Source organism: Podarcis liolepis (genome assembly GCF_965112155.1).
Source record: "Podarcis liolepis genome assembly, chromosome: 6".
Taxonomy (NCBI): Eukaryota; Metazoa; Chordata; class Lepidosauria; order Squamata; family Lacertidae; genus Podarcis; species Podarcis liolepis.
In genome coordinates, this window is record NC_139559.1 from 66416281 (window position 1) to 66439287 (window position 23007).

At 39.5% G+C, this 23007-nt stretch overlaps 1 protein-coding gene across 8 annotated transcripts in view; it reads right to left on the reverse strand.

Moving 5' to 3' along the window:
- Positions 1 to 21525, reverse strand: part of USP33 (ubiquitin specific peptidase 33) — a 31051-nt gene extending 9526 nt beyond the window's left edge. The window contains exons 1-16 of one of the 8 annotated variants that reach the window (XM_083510458.1): positions 21160 to 21525; positions 17027 to 17147; positions 16226 to 16279; positions 13794 to 13856; positions 12504 to 12641; positions 11051 to 11153; positions 9978 to 10047; positions 9218 to 9331; positions 8902 to 8980; positions 7721 to 8120; positions 5812 to 5952; positions 3818 to 3930; positions 2985 to 3157; positions 2798 to 2868; positions 2182 to 2215; positions 70 to 115 (exon numbers count right to left, since the gene is read on the reverse strand). In XM_083510458.1, coding sequence (XP_083366584.1) covers positions 70 to 115; positions 2182 to 2215; positions 2798 to 2868; positions 2985 to 3157; positions 3818 to 3930; positions 5812 to 5952; positions 7721 to 8120; positions 8902 to 8980; positions 9218 to 9331; positions 9978 to 10047; positions 11051 to 11153; positions 12504 to 12641; positions 13794 to 13856; positions 16226 to 16279; positions 17027 to 17107 — 1680 coding nt within the window. In that variant the 5' untranslated portion in view covers positions 17108 to 17147; positions 21160 to 21525. Of the gene's footprint in view, positions 1 to 69; positions 116 to 2181; positions 2216 to 2797; positions 2893 to 2984; positions 3158 to 3817; positions 3931 to 5811; positions 5953 to 7720; positions 8121 to 8901; positions 8981 to 9217; positions 9332 to 9977; positions 10048 to 11050; positions 11154 to 12503; positions 12642 to 13793; positions 13857 to 16225; positions 16280 to 17026; positions 17148 to 21159 lie in introns of all 8 variants that reach the window. The other 7 variants (XM_083510457.1, XM_083510459.1, XM_083510460.1 and 4 more) reach the window with 7 other exon arrangements.
- Positions 21526 to 23007: the final 1482 nt, after the last annotated feature.

Consider the following 23007-nt stretch of genomic DNA (forward strand, 5'->3'; position numbering starts at 1 on the left):
GCTTTCACACTATATTCACAACTATCTATTATGGAAAAAACAACACTATTATTTAAAAAAATGGAATACCTCAGGAAAGTGTTGAACTTTGCAGAATTTTACTCCGTTTCTTAACCTAAAGCAAATTTAGTAAAGTTGTAAAAAAGTATCCAATGCAAACATTTAAAATAATGACGTTTTAAATACTGTACAATACCCTGGATATTTCAAAATTGCTAACTAGAAAAAGGGCTATCATCTTCAAAAGAAATCACAAGGTTGGAAGTGATCAGAAATTAATTAGATCTTATTTTCACAGACACAAGGCATAAGTCATAGGTATGATCAATTTGTACATTATAAGCAATCATTCCTTCTTGGCAACCGATGTAGTCAGCATATATCAGAAAAGGCAACGTGGGTCTCCTGTTTATTAATACAAAAAACATGCAGCAAATGCACACTCAGAGGAACATTAAGCATAGCTGTGGAAGGAAGGAGAAGTCACAGTATGCCCTCAACTAGCCTCTCTGAAGGGTACTCAAGTTTTACTCAGAGTAGACATACTGAAACTATTATGATTAGGTTAGATCCATTAATTTTAAAGGTCTCCTTTGAGTAAAACTTTGTACTGAGAAAAAATGGGGAGGACATTGTATTTGACTGCAGGCCCAGAATCAAAGTAGGCTGATGACACCAGTCCTCTGAACAAAACGCCTGTTATTTTTTTGCTAGTATCAACTAATTAAAAAAACACAAATTAGCCCCTTGTAGAAGCCAAAGGTACTGCCACTTATGCAAGGAGGGAACTTGGCAAATTCTGCCATTTTCTCCCAGCTCAGTGGCAGTCCCCCAACACTGCCTTGAAAGATATTCAAGAGGGTCCCCTGATTCTCATGAGCAACCTCTTATTTTCCTTATTTCTTTATTAAATTTTGATACTGCCTTTTATCCAAGGATCACAGGGTAGTTTACAATATTAAAAGCCCCACGCTGGGCAAATGATTCCTCCACTGCAGGGGGTTGGACTAGATGACCCTCATGATCCCTGCCAACTCTACGATTTTACAATTCTATCTTTGCTTCTGTTTGCAGCCTCTTGCCATATATTTGGTGCTGCACCAATGTCCCTACAACCCTCATGAACCTTGGGCCAGGGGGCAGAAGAGAACTGAAAGGAAGCCTAGAAAATCTTTCTGTATAGTTCAAAGCATCTGTGCACTTCTGGACATAGGGAGATGCTGTATGCCAGGCATGTCCAACAAGTACGGTGTGATCTATGATCCAATATAAAAACTGGCAGTGATCTACCACCCAGGGATGGGTGCAGGGTGGGCGGGCATGCACCACCGGCTGCTTCTCCCGAAGGGGCAGGAATGGGAGCAGGGTGGGTGGGCGAGTGTTGGCTGCTTACGCCGAGGGGGCAGGGATGGGTGCAGGGTGGGTGGGCGATGCTGATCCTGCCTTCTTCCCCTTCCTCCCTCCACCCTCGGCCAAAGAGAGCCACTCAGGTGATTTCAATGCCAATCCTGCCTTCTTCCCCCCCCCCCTGCCTCCCTCCACCCCTGCGCAGGCGATGCTGTTGCTGGTCCTGATCCCGCCTTGCCTTGTCAGAGACCTGGCTCCTTCTCGCCTCCCTCCCCCCCCCCAACACATCTCTCTCTCTCTCTCTCTCTCTCTCTCTCTCTCTCTCTCCTCAAACCAGCTGGGCTACGGAGCTCTTTCATGCCCGGCTTTGGAACTGTTGTCTTTCTGTCTATTGAGGAGCATGCTGTACTCCAGCTGCCTTAGGCCCGCGATCGACCCAGATCAACCTTCAGGTGTCTTCTAAAAGTTTTATAGTTCTTTATCTCCTTGACATCTGATCAGCAGGCAGATGTCTTATACACCTTGTCAAAATCCTTGTGTGAGGAGTGCAGAAGTGATGGGAAAGGGAGAGGCAACTTTTCCTGCACTCTGCCTTTACTTGCAAAATGCCTTTTCCCACTTCCATCTTTCTGAAAAGAAAGAGGTACTTTGGATACTCAGGCTGTGTTTTGTAGGCAAAGGCAATGGAGACTTTCGCTGCAAAACAAGATTTGGGGGAAGTGGGAGGAAGGGGAAGTCCCACTGTATCTGCTGCTGCAATTCTGGCTCTCATCAAACAGCTTTTAAAGTAACCACATATATCAAATTATAAGAATTTAAGAGCAGGCCACTTACTTTTTACACTTTTCACAACTGTACATATTGTCACCTGCAGACATTGCGGGAAGGAAAGCACAACCATTATTCTAAAAACATATTCCCACCACAGCCTACACTGAGCTTTTCTGATTTTGAAAGGCACTAAGTATTCAAGACATTCTAGCATCAGGAATACATGCACTACATGGACTTTCACTTACTAGATATCCGCCCAGATAGCTTAAAAATATTTTTGTTAATAAATTGTAATCTTGGGCAATAGGAAGCTGCATTATAGTGAGTCTGACTACCGATCCATCAAGGTCTGTACTACAAAGGCAGACCCTCTCCTAACCCTACTTGAAGATGCTAGGGATTGAATCAGGGATTTTCTGCATTCAAAGCAGATGTCCTACCAATGAGCCACAGCCCTTCCCATCAATGAAAAAGAGATTATTTTAAATTAAAGGGATAAAATTTCTACACTGGCTAATTTGAACCTTTGCTCTGTTGAATATATTGTCAACTGATGGTTCCGTAACAGTGTAAAAGGGAACCTTTTCTAGACCTTTTAAATGTGAAAATAGGTACAAAAAGTAAGAGGTATGGTGGCCATATTTAGTAAGACATGTGAAAAATATGAATTTCTTACCTTTCAGTTCATCTCTAGCAAAAAAGGCAGCAAGACAATCTTGTAAGGTTACTGTTGGACCCCAAAACCAGCTAGGAACACATGAGACAACAAACCTGAAACATCATTGACAAAAAAAACAGCAAATGTTCTGCCAGTACAGCAGAAACATCAGTTTAAAATGTTCAAGCAATGCAAAGAAACAAACCTTTTGAAGTATTCCATGAAAAAGGCTATCCAGCCCTGAGGAGCATATGCTTCACCACAAGAGCCTGCCTTGATAAGAGAGGTCTGATGACTTGCCGAATGCAGCTTAGCAAGGTCTTCCTTGCCTGGAATAGGCAATGACAAGTCCTGGAAAGTCTCCAGGGTCACTGACACCTATTGCCAAACCAAAGGGAAGATGATTAGGCTAACACCACCTTCTTTTTAATTGACCCAATAAAATTCTATATTTTAAATTATCAACATTAAATTCCATTTGTGGCTAATTACAGTGCTTTGCTCCAATAATACCACTAGATGGCAAACTACAGGCAATTACAGGTAACTTACAACCTTCACGCATATAACTTGTGCACATTCAGCTTTATGTACTTGGCAATTAAAAAAAAAACTTTAAAAGGGAGCGGACTTCCAGGAAAAAAAGACTTTGGCATTCCCATTCATAACCCAATGTGTTTTGAGTATACACAATTTTGGTTTTAGGCACTATGCCTGGAATGTAACCCCAAAGTAAGTTGAGAATTGCCTGGATGCATCCACTGTAAAGTACTACAGTACTATGTGAACATGAAAATTAACAGTAGCTGCTTGGGACTAAACTAAGCTGAAAAAGCTATTAAGAACAGGAAACAGACCGGCCTAAAACTATGAGGAAATCCGAACTAGAATAATCCAGGAACTGTTTGCATATTTCAAGTGGATGAATAAATATATTCATGCTTCATTTTTAACAACTTCTTTTACCATATAAGGGAAGAAAACTTACACAAGTACTAACGCTGTATGTAGCAACATTTATTTTATCCCTTCACTTACCCGGTCACATGTTAGACATTGTACTGAACTTATGATCGTCCCATCAAATATGTCAGAAATAACACTTCTGAATTTTTTGTGTTTCTTCTTTTTGGGGGAACATATGGTTGGAACTAAAAAGAAAAAGAAAAGAAAATTAAAATCAGGACAGAGTTGAAGTACAGTAACTTTTTATTCTACTCTTCTTCTGGTCTCTGTGGCACAACGGGTCAGTGAATCTGGCTGTTAACCAGAAGGTTGGTGGTTCAAGCCCACCCAGGGATGGCTGTGGGCAGGAGTCCTGCATTGCAGAGGTTTGGAGTAGATGACCCTTGGTGCCCCTTCTAACTCTACAAGTCTATGATTCTAAGAATACCAGACCTATAGTTAATTCTCCCTTTCTATTACTATTTTTGAGAACTCCACTACCAAACATTCAGAAAAATAACTTTAAGAGCAGAAGACATCTGAAGGCAGCCCTGTTTAGGGAAGCTTTTAATGTTTGACGGACTACTGTATTTTAATATTTTGTTGGATGCTACCCAGAGTGGCTCGGGAAACCCAGCCAGATGGGCGGGGTATAAATGATAAATTTATTTGTTGTTGTTGTTGTATTATTTTTAATAAACAGTGAGCCGAAAAGCAAATCCACTTTATTACAAAACATTGCTTATTGAGCTGGCTAGGGTAGCAGATTTTTTAATATAATTCTACAAGGGGAGATGGCAGTGTTCACACAAAACATACATTAAGTACATTTCACATTAACATGGGGTCTTTGGCACAAGACCTCACTGCTCCCATGCCACAAATCTGCATGACAGATGGTGATAAGAACACAGCCAATTCTTCGACTATACAAAATGCAACTTCTAGACAGGGCTGTCCCACAAAAATTATATCTAATAAGGAAATTTGGTATAGACAACAAATGACTTAAGGGTTCTATTATGGTTTCTGCAAGCCTTCTGGCTTTGACCAAATCACTGGATCTTTCAGATTTGATGGGAGACAAAGGCCTTGCCTTGTACATACAGCAAAATATGATAGCAGAACGGACTGCACTACTTCAGACTGCAGGTTGTAGATAAACCTTTTTAAGTGTTCCTCCATGTAAACACACCCTGAAAGTAGAAAACTAACAGATTCAGGGGAAAGATTCAGACCTAGCCCTCTCCTGCTGTGCTAGTTTTCTATTTACAAAGACACTTAAAATAAATTCAGAATGTGATTCTGCACCTGTAGCCTGAACTGGCATAGTCCATTCTATCACCTCAGCCACTAAACCCTCTGCCACTAAATTCTCACCTCATTCTGCTGCATGTACAGACCCAGACAAAGACAGCCTCACATGCAGTGTCCACAGCACAATCCAGAGAGACTGTATGTGGCTCTATCCCTACTACTATGTATGTGTCAGAAGAAGAAAACTCCTGTGTGTCAGGCAATGGAGATATAAATGTGCAAAAGCATCTTATGAAACAAAATAAAAGACAGTTTAAATACAAACTAGAAGAGAATTTTCTTAACTAGCTTTTAAAAGAACTGGCTACATGAAAGTATGAAAAAGAAACGAAGCAGATGAAGGAATAAAATGTGACTGGAAAACAATAGGATATTTTAAGCTGCTCTGACAAATTTGCCAAAATGATGCAACTCCCCAGAGACATGCAGTAAATAAATAGAGGCTTTGGTGCTGGTGTTTGGTCCCTAGACAGAAATCTTGTGCTTGCCGTTTATGTTATTGTCTTAGCATTTTGTTGATGGAATGAGATACCCAAAGCCCTCAAAATAGTATGGGGCATGGGAACAAATAAAGAGTTCTTAATGTCCAGTCTCACTGCTGACACCCACCAGACCACAGTGTAATACTGAAAGACCAAAATTCATTTCCAATATGAATTGATGAAAGGGGGTGGGTGAATAAAGCAACTTAATGTTGTTATTTTAATCATTTAAAAGTGTTAGGACCAATACAGGAGAAAAGCACCAAGTAACATTAGGGAATGCTATACCTTTTTTGTTCAAGGGTCCCAGTCCAGACCAGAAAGTACCTGATTTGGGAGGGCTGGTTGATAAACGTGCATTCCCCCCATCTTTTGAAGAAAAACTTTGTGGCATAGACACATCATTCATATGGACATCATTGATATAGTCTGTAAAACACATTTTAGCCAAATAAGTATTACAAAATTAAAATGAACCAAGAGGATGGAGTTAAAAATTAACTTTAACTGCCCAGAGTCCTATTTGTTATTAAGTTTAAGAAGCAGAGTCACAATGCCCTTCAAAAGAAAAAGAAAAAAACCTGGAATCATGAGCAGGGTAGAAAATGAACCAAGGAAGAATGGAAAAGGATATGAACCAAAACTGCCACAATGGAAAAATTAAGCAAATGAAAAATTAGAAGTTGCAAAGGAAAATAGAGCAGGGACTAGTGGAGGAAGAGGGACACTATGGAAATATTGTTTAGAAACTACAAAAAGTGTGTATTTTGCCACATCCAAGACATCATTCAGCTCAAATGTTTTACCCCATACAGACAAGAGCAGCAGCTTTCATACTGGCTAAAATGTCTAGCGTCAGCCAGGTATTTCAGCAATATTGCCATGGGGTCTTCACATTCTTTAATCTTAACTTAGAGAAAATGCATAGCTTCTGCTGTGAAAAATGCACATACATGTAAGTTTGCAATTTCAGTTTGCAAAGAAAAGCTCATCTAATTACACGAACAACTTTCCATTTCTGCCAACGTGGGGGTAGAAACTGTTAAGTAAATGAGCAAACACTCAATTTCCCTAATACACAAATGATCACATACACACACCACTCCATTCCAGCCCCTTCTCATGGCAAGTGGTTTACTTCACTCTTAAAGTGCACTTATCCTTAAACTGAAACAACCATGTTGCTATCACTCGACAGAGAAACATGAGAAAGCAGGGAAAGCACATGTCATTCCTGGAACAGAGCTGGAAGCAACTTCTTCCAACCACTGTGGTCAACTAGCAACTGTTCTGGAAGCCCAAGAGACCTTGGGAGTGCCTTCAACCAGCTTTGGCTGGTATACTAGCTGCAGTATCTGGATAGCATGGTGACTGCAGCCCATGCACTGGTAACTTCAAGACTGCATTACTGCAATGTGCTCTGTATGGGTCTGCCCTTGGGAAGAGCTACCGAGTCCAGAATGAAGCAGCTAATATCCCAACCCAAACACTGAGCTCCAGTTCAAAATTTTGTCATTTTATGCAAACACTGGACACATTTTATTAATTTTACCTGGAGGAGTACTGTTAGTTCCTTTGTGCTACAGAGGCCCAACTGCTCTCAACCAAAGTCAAGCACTTAAGTGTCTTCAGCAGGCATCCTTGCTTTTAACTTTCAGGCACCTCCTGAAGACTTTGCTATGCCGACAGGCCTATCCTGTTGTTTACTATTTTTTTTTCCTAGTAGGCAATCATTTTAATCATTGTTCTGTTCTGCTTTCAATGTTTTTAATATTCTTATATTTCCGTACACCAACCTGATATTTTAGCAGAAGGCAGTACAGAAACACTTACATAAATAAATAAGGGAAAACCAGAGTAACTATCACTTGCTTTTGTTGCTGGTAGAATTCAGACTAGTGCCTCCCCAAAGTCTTGTACTATCTGTTCTATTACAGAGTGACAGAATTTGGCCATTTTAATATAAAATTGTGGCAACCCATCCTAATAACAGCTGATCATACATAAACAAATGGTTTATATCCACTGCTGCCAAGTCAACAACAAATTCAAAAATATTCTATCCTGTAAGAGCTACAAACGAGATCAAAATCAGTAAAATAACATTGTAGCATGTAGTTAGGTGGAATTGAATTTTGTAACAGATGTGACCAAACTATTACCCAACACTTTTTCTAATTAATAGCCATACAATCACCTGAGTATCTGCTGTGTATTTGCACCTTCACTGTTTCCTGATTGTTCAAAAATTCAGCCGTTTCAAAGAAATTGTATATGTCTTTTTCTATGTCTTCCACAGAGCTTGCTTTGTTCATCTTGGTACACAAGGATTTCTCTTTCTGATTGTCTTTGGATGCATTTTCATCATCCTGAATTAACATTGTGTCCTCTGCTTGGTCCTCTGCCACAGATTTTGACCAAGCCTCATTTTCTACCTTATCCGTATTATTGCATGATTGAAAGTCTACATCCGATTGACTCTTCTCTTCTTCCATGCTCTCTTCATTTGCTGGGATACTATCCTCTACTGCAATAACAGGCTCTTTTAACTCTTCATGTAGTAAATCCATCAAACAACGCAAAAATTCCTGTGCATCCTGAAATTTAAAATGGTAGGTACAGCATTGTGCTTTATTCAGATGAGTACTCCAATGGTGCTAGCCATTCAATAATGCTAAAAACAACTTTCAATCAGCTCTTTGGGTTTACAGCAGTGATTCCAAATCCCACAAACCCCAGATCACTTGAAAATTGCTGACGGTCTTGGCAGACCAATTAATGATTTTTCTGCCTATTGTAGCAAATGTAATGCATTATGCTACATGCTGTATTACTTTTATTTTTATTGCTTCTTCTTCTTATATTTTATTTTATGACAAAATAAAAGCTCCTAGTTCCCTATTGTGGTCTGTAGCTGGATTTAAACTGTTCTAAATTTTCACATTACACTTTATGGGGTGTATCCAATGCTGCACCTGCAGAATTCTGCTTGTGCAATGAGACTTCCTGATCCTCTCTCCACATAGCTCCAAAGTCTGCTCTGGAAACTCCTCTGGAGCAGATTCTGAGGGTGTGTGATGGGCAGCAGGGGAGATGAGGGGAAGTTCCATTGCTCATGCAGACGTCTGCTGCAGTAGCAGAACAGCAACGTTGGATGTGACTGTGTAATTTTGGACCTAGGCAGAATTTTATCAACTACTCTTATTCATAAATCAAGAAGGGGGAAAAACAGCATGGATTGTAAACATCATCCAGCAGCTAGCCAAGAACCTGAAGTGAAATGTATTATTTTACAATTTCCATTTCTTTGAACCTTGCAACTTTACTAAATAAAATTTTCCTGTAGTATGCATAGAGGAAGCCTTAAGAAAAGCTTACCTGCTGAGAATAGCCTCGAAATGTTGGATTAACTGTTTTAATTCCTTGAAACAAATTTGTGGGGACAACTGCTCCAGGTCTGGAAGAAAAAAATATTTAAGTGCATTTACAACTTTTCAAATGGTTTCATTGGGAAGATGACTTCAAGTGTGTGCATATTATGAAAAATACAGTTTTACTTCATATGTTTTCTGCTAAACAATCATTGAAACGCTAAGATTTTATGTAGTTCACTAATTACAAAATGTTCTATTGAAAATATATTTGTGAGAAGCTGATTTATAAAAATTATGCCAGTACAGAAGTAGCACAATACCTGCTTTTATGCCAGAGTTCTGTCATCAGTTTGTAATAACTTCTACAGATGGCTGGTTTCTTATCAGTACGAGCTAAACTCCCACAGTCAAGGAAAAACTGGGTTAATGGTGGGCTGGCAAGAAAGGGGAAAAGACCATTAGTTTTTTGAGACCGTGCTAAATATGTCAATATTACTTCAACCCCAGTTATATGGTACAGCTCTACTCCTTTCTAGATAAGCTCCATTTTTCTAGTAAGAGACACTTTGATTCCATGATAGGGCTGATACCATCTTGCACCTTCAGCATCTGATTGCAACAGTAACAGATCTGTTTAATAATATACTAATAAAATGAGATGCAGTGTAACAAAATGACCACATGGCTTCTACACCAATAAATATTGAAGAAAAAATAAAAGCCTTTTATAAACTTTGGGTTTTAATCCTTTTCTTTACATTCATATCATCAAGAAATTGGATACCCTTGAGTTAGAACAGAAAATCAGTGAAAACAGGAAAAGAGTCCTGCATTTCATAGGCTAGTTAAATAACTATGAGACGATCTGTAAAGTGAAAACTCATATTAATTTAACTTATGAGTTTGGGGGCCTTATGAAAGGGCATATGATCAGGACGTGCCTCCTGCAAGTTCTATAGGCCATATAACTCACATAGTAATATTTATGCTATAACCTCTACCCTACACAGCTTCTTGCTGATCTGGAATTTCTAACAACTGAAAAGCACACTGCCCTACAAAGAGGACTGTTTTTCTTACCAATTTGAAAGAGCTTGTAAAGCTGCATTCATGTAACAAGTGTTTCCAATATTTTTCAAGCCTGTCAGACCTGCAAATAATGAAAAACTGCTAAGCAAGCAAAAAAAAGGTTACAATATGTGTAGTAGGGAGTTTCTCACAAAGATTTAAAAGCAACATTTTAGCCTGTATATATACACAGTAGCTCAGAACTCAATGAGAGATATCCAAAATCAGTCATACTAAGCTAGATCTATTGAAATCAACAGACACAAGCCAATTAATTTCAGTGGGTCTACTCTGGGTATGGCTTATTTGGCTATCACCCAATGAGACAACATCTGTAAAATTCAACTCCTACTCACTGCTCTTATAAATTGAATAAAAGTGTCTCCTTATTTCTCCTCACATTCTTATCTTGTCACCACAGATCTAAGCAAATTCTTCATTCCCTCCAAGACACTTAAAAGGTAAAGGGACCCCTGACCATTAGGTCCAGTCGTGGACGACTCTGGGGTTGCGGCGCTCATCTCGCTTTATTGGCCGAGGGAGCCGGCGTACAGCTTCTGGGTCATGTGGCCAGCATGACTAAGCTGCTTCTGGCGAACCAGAGTAGTGCACGGAAACCTTCCTGCCAGAGCGGTACCTATTTATCTACTTGCACTTCATGCTTTCGAACTGCTAGGTTGGCAGGAGCAGGGACCGAGCAACGAGAGCTCACCCCGTCGTGGGGATTCGAACCACCGACCTTTTGATCAGCAAGCCCTAGGCTCAGTGGTTTAACCCACAGCGCCACCCGCATCTCTCCAAGACCCTTAGAAACGTCCAGTTTCTCTCTCAACCCAGCTCCCTAGATGTCCAGCTGAACACTTACATTTCAACAGACAAAGCTTATTATCCAAATAGGTAACTAATTAGGGTCAGAAAACTGAGATGTAGGGGGTAGATGGGACCTATAAAACAATTGTGTGAAAGAAGAACATAAAAACACACATGAAACCACTGATAAGATAAAATTTCATTGAAATTGTGAATATGGTACTAACAATTTGTGTCAACTAACAATATTTTGGTAAACTTTTCAGTTATATTACCTCTTGCCTTGAATTCATCCTCTTCATCTACTTGTACATCAAGGTCATCAAATGTTGCAATTAGAGGAATTTTCAGTGTAGGGATACTAGGTAACCTAATATCCTTTGGGAAAGATCAAGATACAAAGCATGAGAAGCCTTGTGTTGCTCCTGCAAATCTTACTTTTCTTTGTGTATCATTTAAAATCAGTCTATGAACATTATTTGTTTCAAGTTCTAAAGCATGTTTTACGCTGAAAGCCAAAAGTTTACTGACATGTATATGTCACAACTTTTTGAAATAACTTATCCAAGAGCATAGGTTTCTTATAGGAAGATAAGAAATATGAATGTTCCGAGGGCTAGTTGCTGAGATCACAAGTGGGGAGAGTGCTGATAAACTCCGGTCCTGCTCAAGGGCTATAGCCATCTGGTTGACCACTGCAGTATCACTTAATGAAAGCAACCATATTCAATTTTACTTTAAAAATTAATAGTTATTATGAATGTCAGTATATTAAGGACATATTTTCATAATTCTTAAATGAAGTTTCCCAGCTGAGCTTGAGTTCTATTTCTCAAGGTAGCGCTCAATGCTATATGGCAAAGCACTTTCAAAACTCAGGGGAATTTCAAAAGCAATTTGTACTGTGTTCAATTTTTTAAAAAGTCAGAAATCCCACTGGGTATGAGCTGTGCCTAGAGCATGCTTGAAGTGGCTCGTTGGATCCCCATGAGTGATGCAACTGACCACTTTATGAGTGATCATAAAGTATTAAAATATGCACATATTACACTATCAGTTTTCAGAATTAAAACACAGTAATAGTGTAATCCTATAAATGTTTATGCAAAAGTAAGTCCCACAATTCAAAAGATCTTACTCCCTAGCAAACACACACAGGACTGAAACCTAATAAGCATTTATATAGCACTCTGAAGTTTTTGAACCTCTTGAATATAGATTCTAAAATTAATTGAGCCTTTGGCATGGCTCACATGATGTGATAAGCCAAACCACAAACAAAGCTTGGCTACAGCTCGTGGTTAATGAAGAGAGAGCTTAACTATGGACCTGAGTTTGGACGACACACTAAGACTAAGCCTAACTTTGCTTAAATCAATGCAAGAGCAAAATGGGACTGTAGAAGAGCAAAGTGGTTACAAACTGCTCTGCAAAAGCCTGCATGTTTGTGTAGTCGCAGTAAACCATATTTGGCTTACACTGCCATGCAAACCAATGTAAAATCATCAAGAATTTAGGACTCTAAAGATGCTAAAGCAAAATTGCTGTACTACAAGCTTTGTTAATAGCTTTCTTAAACATCTATTTAAATAATCTATTGAATGTTTATGTGAAGAAAACTAAAAACCTGATTTATTAATTGAAACATCTCATAAACCATACATAAACAGCAAAAAAATCAATTTAAAATCCCATATAAAATCCCAGATAGTGAACTTGTCTAATTACCTGTATGATGTGAGACAGTCGAACATTTTGCATTGAAGAATGAGACTTCAGTTTTCTATCAAGAAACACTTCTTTGCTACATGCATAACACCAGACACGTAATGTGGTAAGGTTAACCGTTAGACAGTGATTTGTTTCCTAGAAAACAAATGCAGTTACTAAATCTTTTTAATACAGTAAGACCAACTGTGAAGGAATTGGGTCTTGCTTGTATGGACTGTTGCATTTTACTTGTATGGAAATGCATATCTTTCTAGGCTTGGTTTAAACGTAATGTTTGCACAGACTGTTATAGGAATAACTAGCTACATCCTGACATTCTAAACTTAGGGCAATGAGAACTCCATTGTATGCATGAGAGGCTGCACATCCATCACCTGCTGGTAGAAAAATAAAAAGCTCCAAACTGCCTTGAAACTGTAACCCAAAGGGAGGGGCTTATGATTGACAAGGGGAGTTTATATATAGGAATACGCAGCTGAGAAGTGGTGGCACCTGGAAAAAATGGGGTGAGGGCACAGGAGAGACAAAATATATTTCTAGGTGGGCAAGAAATAAAAATAACAGCAATAACAGCAATTCAGGTATGGAGCAGGGGGGAGTGCTGCCCCCCCCCAGTGCTGCCTATGCAACTGGGAGGCAATGAGTTCAAGGTGGAACTCCACATGATACAGAAAAAGGGAAAAGTGTTTCCTGGGCTCCATGGAGACCACTTCAGCTCTTAACAGCAGAATGGTAAAAGAATGTGGTTGTGCTAGTTCTTCACGTTAAAGGTGTTTTGCAACTGCATGCTTCCTCTCCATATCAACATTCTTCCTTAAAATGAAACCCAAATACATTTGGGAAATACATTTTACTTAGAACAATGCCTTTGGCTTTTTATTCACAAACCAAATAGTATTCACTACTATTTTCAACAAAAATTATGAACAAAAACATTATTTTCAACTCCAAAACTTGGATGTAGTTGCTATTTACCCTGGTATAAAATACTAGCTGTTGCATCACATTTTCCTACACCAATTGCCAATAAATGTAAAAATAAGGTTATCATGAACAATACAGTTAAATGCTGGAATCTAAATTATGTATTCAGCAATTAAAGGTTCTGCTTATTGAACAAGACATCATTGTTCATATTTGCCGAAATTAAGCAATTATTTATTTTAAATTAAATCTAACCTCCCTGTTTATCAACCATCCATATAAGTAATCTCTGCACACCAGAAAGATTCAAAAGTTAAAGATGAGTTAACTTGTCAAAACGCTGAAGTATTTTTACATACATACCTCCGAATGTATGGTACTGTGATCTATATGAGATTCTCCACAACCAACATATGAGCATCTATTCTGTCAAACAAAACAGAATCATTAACAAAATGCAAAATATAGTAATGTAGTTGGCATATAATTCAGTCCTCAGCAGGAGCAATTCACAGTATGATACAAATGGGGCGGCACTTTATATTATCAGCTCAAGAGTAATTATCCCACTTCACCAAGAATGTTTCTTCTAAAACTTAGGACAATGGAACATCGCCAAAAGCAGCTTTTGATGAGGCATGATGAGTTGCTGTTGAAACTATTAATATAAAAAGGTACACAAAAGGGCTCCCTAGATTGGATTCAATCGACATAGTAAGTCAGTATCAAAACTCTACTTGACGTTAATAATTCTACAGTGCAACCTTTCAGGCTAATTTAAATTCCCAGGTAAACATCTTTTACTGAGACTTGCATAAATAATTACCCATAGCTGCAAGAAATATAATTCAGAGCTGTAATGCTAAGTGTAACAATACTGTTGACCAATAAGTGTTGCAGAGGTAACCACTGCTGGACTGCAGCCTAAAATAACTTCAATTCAAATGGAAAGCTAAGAATTTGGAAGCAGAGTAAGATATTTAAACGCACAAACTGAAGCAACTTTTCCTTTATAACAGTGGTTTTCAATCAGTGTTGCCATGGCACCCTGGGGTGCCTTGAATGGTCAGGGGTGCCACGGGCAACACTAGCCTCTGTCCCTCTTTCCTCTGATGCCCTCTTGCATCTCTGCCTCCCAAAGGCTTGCACAGTTGTTGTTTGTTGCAGCAGCCCTGGCTACAAGCTCCCAAGTGAATGGTGCCTCTGGGGCTGGCCAGGGGGTGCTTCCCAGGCCCCAGTGGGGCAGTGGGCAGAGGCACCTCTCTTCTGTGGGGTGACACCTCAGAGACCAGGGACAGCTGCTGCAGCTGCCCAGCGGATTTCCAAGGAGAGGTTCAAAACCTCTACTTTATAAGAATGAAGTGTTGCATCCAATGCTGTCACTCAGCTGTTGGTAAGGCTTCCCTTAGTGGAACAGGGAAGAAAGCTATTTTCACACACACGCTGCCTCTCCCAAACCTCCTCTGAAGGGTTCCCCAACTCTTAGGAACAGATTTAGTCGGGGTGGGAGGCTGCATGGAGGAGGATAAATCACTAAAAAGTGCTTCTTCCCATTCTGCTGATGAAGGCTTACTGTCAGCTGAGTGGTGACATTAGATACAACCAAAAACAAAAATTAGATATTGTGCAGCATATCTAGTCAATAATGTAGCAACTGTAGCTATTTTTCCTTCATATAATGTCTTAAATAAGGTTAAATAAGATGCTTATTGCAACAACTAGAACACCATTAAGATGGATTGTATAACCTACATTATGAAACCTTTATTATTATGCAGACCACAGAGCTCTAAAGGTTTTCAGTGCAAGAAAGTCTAGAATTACAAGAGCTAGTGCAATGGCATGTCTTGCTTTCTCAAGCCCTTACAAATCATTTTCATTCAATTTGGTGGATCTACGAGTAGTTCAAACAAGAAAATGTACATAATTATGGCAATGCTTTGTAGATTACAAAAACAGTGAACATGATTAGTAATTAGGCATTTTAAAATAAATTCAGCACACTAGAAATCAACAGCAAGCAGTAGGTTGCTGGGGCTCCTTTCTGAATCTAAAGAAAAGCATCCACACAAAAGGCGGAGACGGTGTCCAGTGACTTAAGTGGCACTTCTTATGCAGGAACAACTACACAGTTTAATGATTATATGGCAGAAAGCTGGCAACTAACTTATAGCATACCAAACATTTCTGATTAGAATTCTTTCTAAAGTGAAAATAGTAGGTGAGCTTTTACCAAGAACATTTATTTATTTAAGTGTTTGTCAGTTTTTTCACCTATCACTCCCATTTTGTCAGCCAACTGCATTCTCCAAAAAGGGATTTTATTTTTAAAAAACAGCATTCTTATTTAACAAAATGCAAAATATTATATACAGTGTCCCAGCCAAAATTATCTTTGAAACATGCTTTTCTCAAAAGGGCATGCATGGAGGTTGTTTAGCGTACTTGCTCAATTATGGTATTCAGTGTGAACTGCAAGTTTAGGGTAGAATTGAAATCCAACATGGGATTCTGTGGCCAGAACACTGGACTTGAACTCACAATTGCTGAGTTCGAAGCACAGCCCAACTGTAGTTTCAAAGGTGGCCTTTGTTAGGGGAACAACCTATAACTCACAAGGACACACTGCAGAGGACACTTGAAGAATCCACTCCACAAACACAGTTCCCACTACAATCCAGCCAAGCCTAGTGGCAGGTGAATACTGCTCTCGCCATTGAATTATTAGTTTTAAACTTAAGGTTCTATAAAAAACCTCTTTCCTGTTGCATATAATAAATGGAATTTCATCTTACCTCTAAGCATGCCCAAAGATTTGGTCCTTTCACTTTACAGTCCTGGCAAGTGCCCTATTAAAAGCAGAGAGTGATGTGGTTAGTTAATAAAATTTGTCAGAGAGGAGCAAAAGGGCAAAAAGCCCTATTCTCATATTATAAAGTCTAAATATTTATCTGTTCATTACTTCAGAGAATCTGCAAGTTTTATATATTTACTCACACAAAAATTCTGTTTCTACAAAATCAGCTGCTGTTCTACATCTTTGGTGCCATTGATACAGGTTACTCTCTATGACCCCTGCTCTATATCCATATAAAAAGGACTATAGAAAGCATGCTCAAAAGTAAACACAACTAAGTTACCGGTAGTTGGGACCTAGTCACAGGAAAGTGTATAGGACTACAATTTAAAAATAGAATGTTTAAGCCTGTATTACATGTCTCCCAATCTTAAACTCTTTATCTGTTTGTTTTGTACCACAGAAAAACTTTAATAAAAAATAATTTAAAAAAAAAATTAGCAACTGCTTCAAAATCCCACGTCCACTTAGGCACATAAATATATGATACCTAAACTCCTACCTAAATAGATTAGCTTAAAAGGCTTCTTCCTGTGGTCATTCATTTAATGATTATGCTAGCCACCCTGGGATACTTTTAGAGGAAGGCAGGATATAATAAAATATTATTAATAAAACAAGCAGGCTGCCTGTTGTAACAACTAGCACAAAAACGTATTGCACAATTCAAGGCAAAGATCATTAATTCAAAAATAAGTCCATGTTAATCCATCAAGGAATGTACTCAGCAGAAACTCACATGTGATTTGTGTATTAAGTCTTCCTTGGTTATTTCACCAACAGACTCCAAATGCGAACAATCATTGCTTAGTGCTGACATTTTAATAGTGGTCTCTTCCAAATTCAGGTTGTATCTACATCTTGAGAGGGAAACATAGTGATTGTACTGTGAGACGTCTGTGCAACTGATAGCATGCAAAAAGGCTTTAGTAAAGGCAAAACCACATTCACTATGACTTATGCTAACATTAAAAAATTAATGTGAAATAACAAAACAAAATACAGTGGTACCTTGGTTTACAAACTTAATCCGTTCCGAAAGTCCGTTCTTAAACCGAAACCATTGTTAAACCGAGGCGTGCTTTCCTTAATGAGCCCTTCCGCCGCTAGTGCCCTTCCACCGTTTGGATTCCGTTCTTAGACCGAGGTAAAGTTCTCAAACCAGGACACTATTTCCGGTTTTGCGGAGTTTGTAAACCAAATCGTTCTTAAACCGTACTGTTCTTAAACCGAGGTACCACTGTATTGAGGGAAGTGGTACTGGTGGTATCCAGATTACAGATAGGAACATACTTATAAGAACATAAGAAAAGCTTGTTGAGTCAGGCCACTGGCTCATCTAGTCCAGCATCCTGCTCTCACAGTGGCCAACAAGATGCTTATGGGAAGTCTGAAAGCAAGGACTGAGTGCAGGTCCTATTCTAATTTACACTAAAACCAATAGGTGGTATCCAAGTCGTGCTCCTCCAATGAAGGGAGGCATCCAACAGTGGAATGGGGTGGGAGGCAATTTTTGGTAATTTATTTTATCCCAAACAGCCATTGGTGTGACTGTCACAATCTAATCCAGAAACTCTCCTAACCCTCTGGAGCAGATTGGGGGGATGGAAAAGAGAGACTCACTCAAAATTGCCTCTGCTGACAGATATATTCTGACAGTAGAGGGAGACCAACTGGATACAACCCAGTTCAATCCCTGCTTCCCTAAATAGACCAAAGGATTATTTCATAACTTCCTGCTATACACCATGGCATCTAATATAATTCTGAAAGACATGTTTAATGATGCAAAGGCTGATATTAAAAATTCATTTGAAACAGGGTGTCACATTGTGAAGGGTATCGTAAAAGGTGCTGAGTTAACCAGTGTATATTTAATAGATTAAAACATCCAAATGCCAAATAATCACAGAAGCTAGTTTTCAAATCATTTGAGAAAACAGCAAATATTTGTTATTTCTTTAACAAAGGAAAAAATGGTGAAGGAGATTGCAACCCAATCTAAATAATTTAGTGAGCAGAAAGATCAGGTATCAAAGGGAAATTTGACAACTTGCATCCTGAGAACCATAAGAGCTTTGCCCCCTCAAATTATTTGCTACTTACTAGAAATAAACTTTATTTAGACTGCTGTATGACGACCTACATATGTATGTATGCTGTATGTTACATGAAGCCTCCCAACAATTGTAATTTATTATTTTCATCATATAAACAGGATCTGCCCAGGATATAAAACAGAAGATGTAGAGCATAAATTATTGTCGTTATGGTCGTGATACATAATTTCTCTCTTCCAAGCTTACAATGATAAAGATCTATAATTTTTTTGTATGTTTACAATGGGTTGCAAACATATACCCTTGACACAGAAACTATTATCAATAATGGTCTCTTTTACTTCATAATACTGTTGTTTCTGGATTATTCTTAATAACATTCTATGAAATTGTCTCTTGGCAATTTCACAAACTCAGAGATCTTCAACTCCTAATTACTATTAAAATGCTAACCGTCTGTTATGTTTAACACCCAATAACCCATCTGTTGTTCTCTTGACATTTTTGGACTAACAGAATATATAATTTCATCTTTTCCAAATATATGTCCTCTTAATGATTTTTTGTGTATCATTTTCAGATTTTAAAAATATATATCCATTGTATTCAGCAAAAAATCCAATGCACAGTATGTTCAGAGGTGTTCATAAGGAATGATTTCATTATCTCATATTAATATTCCTTTTGTTTTACAAAACTGCAGTTAAAAACTCAGAAGAAAAACTAGGAAGGATCAACTATAATTTATTTCCTTCTGAGGACATTTATCCAAGCTGATTTCTTCCTACTCTCTTTCTCCAAAAAGAGCTCACTCATATAAAATAAACAGAGTTTGCATTAAATTCTACAAATGCCTCAATAACAACAATATTTATTCCAAGTGCTTATGTATATAACATTAAGAGGAAACAGAAGTTTCTTAATTATAATCTGCTTCATGCTGTCTGAGTTCTCCCTTTACATCCTTTAAGAATATTTTAAAAAAAGAATTGGCTGTCCCGCAGCATATTCTGCAGATTGATCTTTTTGCAGCAGAACTGCTGTCCCTGCACTACTGCAAACTGCAGTGGAGTTTGTCAACCATGCTTTCTCTCTATGATGCTCTGCAGCACAGAATAGATGTCCCAATTATTTATTAAATGCAGTATCTGAACTATAAGGTCAGGTACAGTATGATATATGAGAAAAGGTATCACTCCTTTCTCTTTTCCTCTCCTCTCCACCCCAACACAAACACACATTTTCTTAATGGCCCTTAAATAGTAATGTCACATTTTTCCTAATTTGCCCCTTCTTCCAGATTACAATGTTCCTAGGGCATAACAGCACATATTATGTCAAGACTGCCTAGCTCTATAAAAAGAGAACGGAAGCCTACATTTTGCTTTTGTTTTTAAGTTTTGCTCCAACAAAGTATCTATTTTAAGGCACGCCAGCACTTTTGAGCTTCACAAATCGAACATCAATAGCAACATTATAACCCTTAAAAAGAAAACTACTTATATCTGGATCTAACACACAGGCATAGCTTTTATTCACTTTCCAAGGTGGGAGAAATACCTGGGTGCTGGTTAGTTTGGAAGTCACTTTCTGTGACCTGGAAGCCCCTTTCTCCCTTACTACAGCTATACAGGGTTAGAGGGGTCATTCATATAATTGTAGAGTTGGAAGGGACCCCAAGGGTCATCTAGTACAACCCTCTGCAATACAGGAATCTCAACTTGAGCATCCATGACAGATGCCCTTCCAAGCTCTGCTTAAAAATCTCCAGGGAAGGACAGTCCACCATCTCTTGTGGGAGTATGTTCCACTGTCAAACAGGCTCCTGCTGTCAGAAAGTTCTTCCTGATGTTTAGTCGAAATCTCCTTTCTTGTAACTTGAAGCCATTAGTTCAAGCCCTACCCTCGGGAGCAGGAGAAAACAAACTTTTTCCATCTTCCGTGTGCTGGCCTTTTAGATATTTGAAGATGGCTATCAGATCTCCTCTCGGCCTCCTCTTTACCTGGCTAACATACCAAATTCCCTCCACTGATTCTAATAAGGCTTGACTTCCACACCCTCAATCACCTTGGCCACCCTCCTCTGCACACATTCCAGCTTGCCAACATCCTTCTTAAATTGTGGTGCCCAGAACGGGACGCAATATTCCTGACCGATGCAGAACAGAGAGGGAATATGACTTCCCTGGATCAAGACACTATGCTTCTGTTGATACAGCCTAGGATTGCATTGACATTTTGTTCTCGAAAGGACCCCTCTGTACATGCTCGCGTGCCATTCCTTCATTTTCACTCCCTTAAGATCGAAGACTTATTTCAGATTCAAAACCTGCTGGCAGTGGAAAAAAAATTCCAGGACCAATCCTTGGCTTACAGCTAAGGAGTGTGCAGGTGTGTGATGTTAATTAAAAAATCGAGGCTACTGAAAGAAAACAAGAAAGAAAGAAAGAAAGAAAGAAAGAAAGAAAGAAAGAAAGAGGGATGGGGAATCAACATATCTCGAAAATGGGACTTCAGTTCTCCACCACCTCCAACAGGGGTGGAAGCATCGATAAACCGACGGAGAGGCCCCAGTACTCAAGACTGCAACCCTATACGCTTTTACCTCAGGTGAAATAAACCCCACTCAACCGAATGGGGTTTACTTCTTCAGGAAGGTTAAAAGACCTGGTTCTTCCGCGAAAGCAGCCCCGGCGGATGGATACCGCCTTCCAGGCCAACTTGCGAGGCCGCTTTCCTCGCATCCCAACGCCCATTCCCGCCCTCCGGCTTCATTATAACGGCCGCTGCGCCCTCGCCCTTTTCTCCTCACCTGCCTCCCACACGGCCAACCTCGCCAAGAGATGGAGGTCCAAGAGAGGCAGGCGCCGCCGCCGCCGCCGCCTTCCGCTTCTTCCCGCCTCTCTCTCTTACTGGGCCGCAGCCTTCCGCACCGCTCCAAGCCGGGCTGTCACTCGCAATGGGCCCCGTACCAAGATGGCAGCGCTCGCTTTCACTGGTGTGGAGAGATGGCTGAGAGGAGGAGGAGAAAAAGGAGGAGCGATGTTGCCCTAAACAAAGAGGGCGGCGGTCGACTCACCTTCTTTTGCGCGTGCGCGCCTTCAAGAGACACTGTTCGTTAAAGGTGGGTGGGGAAATAAGGACCATAGAGATAAGAAGGGAGAGGAAAGGGATGAGTGGGTTTTTGCGGTGGGAAGTGGACGTTCCGAACTGCTTTGTCCTTTTGAATGTTGTGGAGAAATTTCGAACAGGGCTTGACGTCTGAGGTGTGGCGAAAACACGTGGTTCTGTTTAGGCAAAGATTTGTGGGGAAGGTGCGTCCTGGTTTCTTCGTGTGTTTTTTCTTCCCTTTGACCTCGGAAAGAGGTTGCTGCCCGTTTTCCTTCTCGGCAAACTATTGGGCCATAGACGTAAAAAAATTCTAATATTAATTCACAAAATTGTTATAGGTGTGTGGGTGCTAAATGCCTGAGCTTAGTGATTGTTATAATTTTATTAAGTTTAGAGGTGCTAGAACCGGGAAATAGCGTGACTTATGTGTGTTTAAGATAATTCATGTGTGCATTTGACCTGTGTGCTAGACACTTCTAATCATTTAATGAGCATTTATGCTGGGCAAATTTCCTAAGTTGTTTATTAGATACTTCTTAATCCTAGGAAATCAACAGGAGTTGAAAGGTAATGGAGTCATCCTAATTTCCTTTGGTCTTTAAGGTGCTACTGGAAGGAATTTTTTTATTTTGAATATGGCAGACCAACACAGCTACCTACCTGTAACCTAATTTCCTTTGCAGTGATGGCCTGGGGATAAATGAGTCATTAGCACTTTGGCCAGTTTTTTAAAAGGCAGAGGCAAGGAAAGCTTAAGAGGAACAGTGTGATACAAGCAGACAGAAGCGAGTTATGGGTCAGAGAGCGCACAGCTTCTTGCTCTTGGGCTGCAAGGATGCAGTCCAGAGAGGAACAGAAACCTCTTGGGGAGGAATGCTGTGGACTCCTCCATGTAGAATTTAGGTTGCATATATAAACAATATAAAGACACCACTGTGTCCTCTGTGCCTCATTGTTCCAAAGGACCCTGGTTTGCACGCTTGGTACCCCCGGAATCTCGCATCGCTCAGAGATTGAGCGATGTATAACATTTAAAAGTGCACAGCAGCTGCATGCATGTCGATGGATGGAGCGTGTGAGGCTCTAGCCCATTTGGGCTGGGGTAAAGTCATAAGGTAGTAATTCCAAATTGATTTTCCCTTGAGATATGTATCACATTGAACTGCGTTGGGCTTACCTCTGAGGAGACACATATAGGATTTAAATGAATTGCCCTTTTTCTGTAAGCAGGATTTTTATTTTTGGCTAGAAATTAAAACCAGCCTTAGGTGCTGGTTCATTTCCACAGCTTTTTAAATCCCGAAGAGTGACAAAAATGCCAACTGCTTCTAGGAGATAATGGAGAAATCTAGACATTTATAATTGCAGTATTTTGACAGCAGCAAGTCTCTTGCCACCCAGTAAACTTTCATGTGTAAAAATAATAATAGAATTGTTTTTAAACTGTTGCAGCTTGGGAGTGTGGCTTATGACAGGCCTGCCATGTGGTCCAGTCTTATTAATACAGTACTGCGGGTTGGAAAGAACACTTGTAACCTCCGTATCGTCA